Source organism: Somniosus microcephalus, unplaced genomic scaffold, assembly GCF_052327205.1.
Source record: "Somniosus microcephalus isolate GS21.2 unplaced genomic scaffold, FLI_Smic_1.0 unresolved_chr5, whole genome shotgun sequence".
NCBI lineage: Eukaryota > Metazoa > Chordata > Chondrichthyes > Squaliformes > Somniosidae > Somniosus > Somniosus microcephalus.
Window position 1 is genome coordinate 24,523,932 of NW_028225183.1, and position 1,824 is coordinate 24,525,755.

At 51.9% G+C, this 1,824-nt stretch overlaps 1 protein-coding gene across 1 annotated transcript; it reads right to left on the reverse strand.

Annotated features, from left to right (window-relative positions):
* Nucleotides 1-617: 617 nt before the first annotated feature.
* On the reverse strand, nucleotides 618-1,324 carry LOC147087752 (histone H1.01-like). The gene has a single exon (XM_085977823.1). It carries the CDS (start codon nucleotides 1,322-1,324, stop codon nucleotides 638-640), a length of 687 nt encoding a protein of 228 aa, XP_085833949.1. The 3' UTR covers nucleotides 618-637.
* Between the last annotated feature and the right edge of the window lie 500 nt (nucleotides 1,325-1,824).

Below are 1,824 nucleotides of genomic sequence, written 5' to 3' on the forward strand. Positions count from 1 at the left end.
CAATTTCAAACCGTTTATCGACAGTAGAACAGAAACACAGCGCTCCGCACAAACCTTTACAGACTCGGACTTCATATTCAAGGGTTTCCTGAAACCAGAATCGTTTAAATAAGTTCCGGTTACAATTAACAATCAGTAATATTCCCGCCTATATACAGTCCCTTCAATCACAAGTCGACCCGTCTCCTTCCATGTCAATCTCGGACCTTATTCCATCTCCCCACACTTCCCCACACAGACGGGTTCAGCAGTTTACAAACACCTTATTCCAGCTGATTTGGAGAATCTCATGTGTTGGGGTTTGAATTGTGACGCGGGGTATCCCCAGTGTCACCGTTTCACAGAGACCCTCACCCTGAATCTGTGAACTGAAAATGACCCTGAACTGAGACTGGAGCCGAACACCCCCCGGGTGAGGCCCGGCCCGGACATCCCATTCTCTCTGTGGGGGAGGGGTGGGTGCAGCGAATGTCAACGAGTCACCAGGAAGCCGGGGTTCATTTGAAATGATTTCAATCGGGAGTCTGAGCCCGGCCCCGGGACATGGATCATCTGATTCCGCGATCAGCTCTTTTTGGAAAGACGTGGGTGGCCCTGAAAAGAGCCTTTTGGTTGAGATGTTTACAAGTTGTCCTTTTTACTTTCTTTTGCTCGCTGCTTTGGGAGACTTTGCTGATTTGGGCTTGGCCTTGGGTTTTTCCACCTTCTTGGCTGCCTTCACCTTTCCGCCTGTGGCCTTCTTGGGGCTCTTGGGCTTCTTCACCGCCGCCTTCTTCCCAGCCGCCGCTTTCACTGTCTTTTGTGACGTTGCTGTCTTCTTGTTGCTCGTTTTCTTGGCTGCTGGTTTCTTGGCTGGGGATTTCTTGGCTGCTGGTTTCTTGGCTGGAGATTTCTTGGCTGCTGGTTTCTTGGCTGGAGGTTTCTTGGCTGTTGGTTTCTTTACTGCAGATTTCTTGGTTGCCGGTTTCTTCACCTTCTTTCCCTCTTTCGGCTGGGATTCCTTCTTAGCGAGCCTGAAGGAACCCGAGGCGCCCGTGCCCTTGGTCTGCTCCAGGGAGCCGTTTTCCACTTTCCTCTTGATACTTAACCTGATCTGGGAACTTAACTTCAGCACATCGACGCCGTTGGCAGCCAGAGCCTTCTTTATCGCGACCAGCGACATCCCCTTGCGATCGCTGCCACTCGCCACAACCTCGAGGATCTGCTCGCCCAACGTGGGACCGGCTGGCTTGGAGCGGGGAGCCGCCTTCTTCTTCTTGCTGGGAGACTTGGTTTGAGCGGCGGCGGCAGGAGGAGCCGTTTCGGCGGCTGCAGTCTCAGTCATGTCGGCGACTCTGTAGAAAATCTCTCTGACAGTCAGAGCTGTGTCAGGAATGAAACGAGAGGCGGCGACACAGAGCAACTTAAAGGCAGCGAGCGGACGGGGCGGAGACATCCTGCTGTCAGCTCCCGGCCCTCCAGCCTCTCTGTGTTTCTCTCTCCTCATTAACTCTCCGATTCCAATTAAACTCGGGCACTCCACATTCCCAGGCTGGCCTCTGTTTCTCTCGAAGACCGGGATGTTTGCTGTCGAGAAAGTTTCATCAGAATTAAAGGCAGCAATTTCGATTTAAAGCCGTTTCATTGCTGCACTGATCGCGCTCTCTCACCCGATCGCGCACATGTTCACTGTTTTTTGACTGAAATTTGAAATCAAATAAAGCTTCACGTTTAATTCCCACTTCAGGGCTGAGCAGGGGAGCAGGACGATCCTATGACAGGGAAATCTTTGAATTTTACACAAGAGGGTCTCTGAATTCCGGCGATAAGAGCGGACACACAAAC

Coding starts and splice junctions, on each gene's coding strand:
- LOC147087752 (XM_085977823.1), bottom strand. CDS start 1,324: ATGACTGAGACTGCAGCCGCCGAAACGGCTCCTCCTGCCGCCGCCGCT.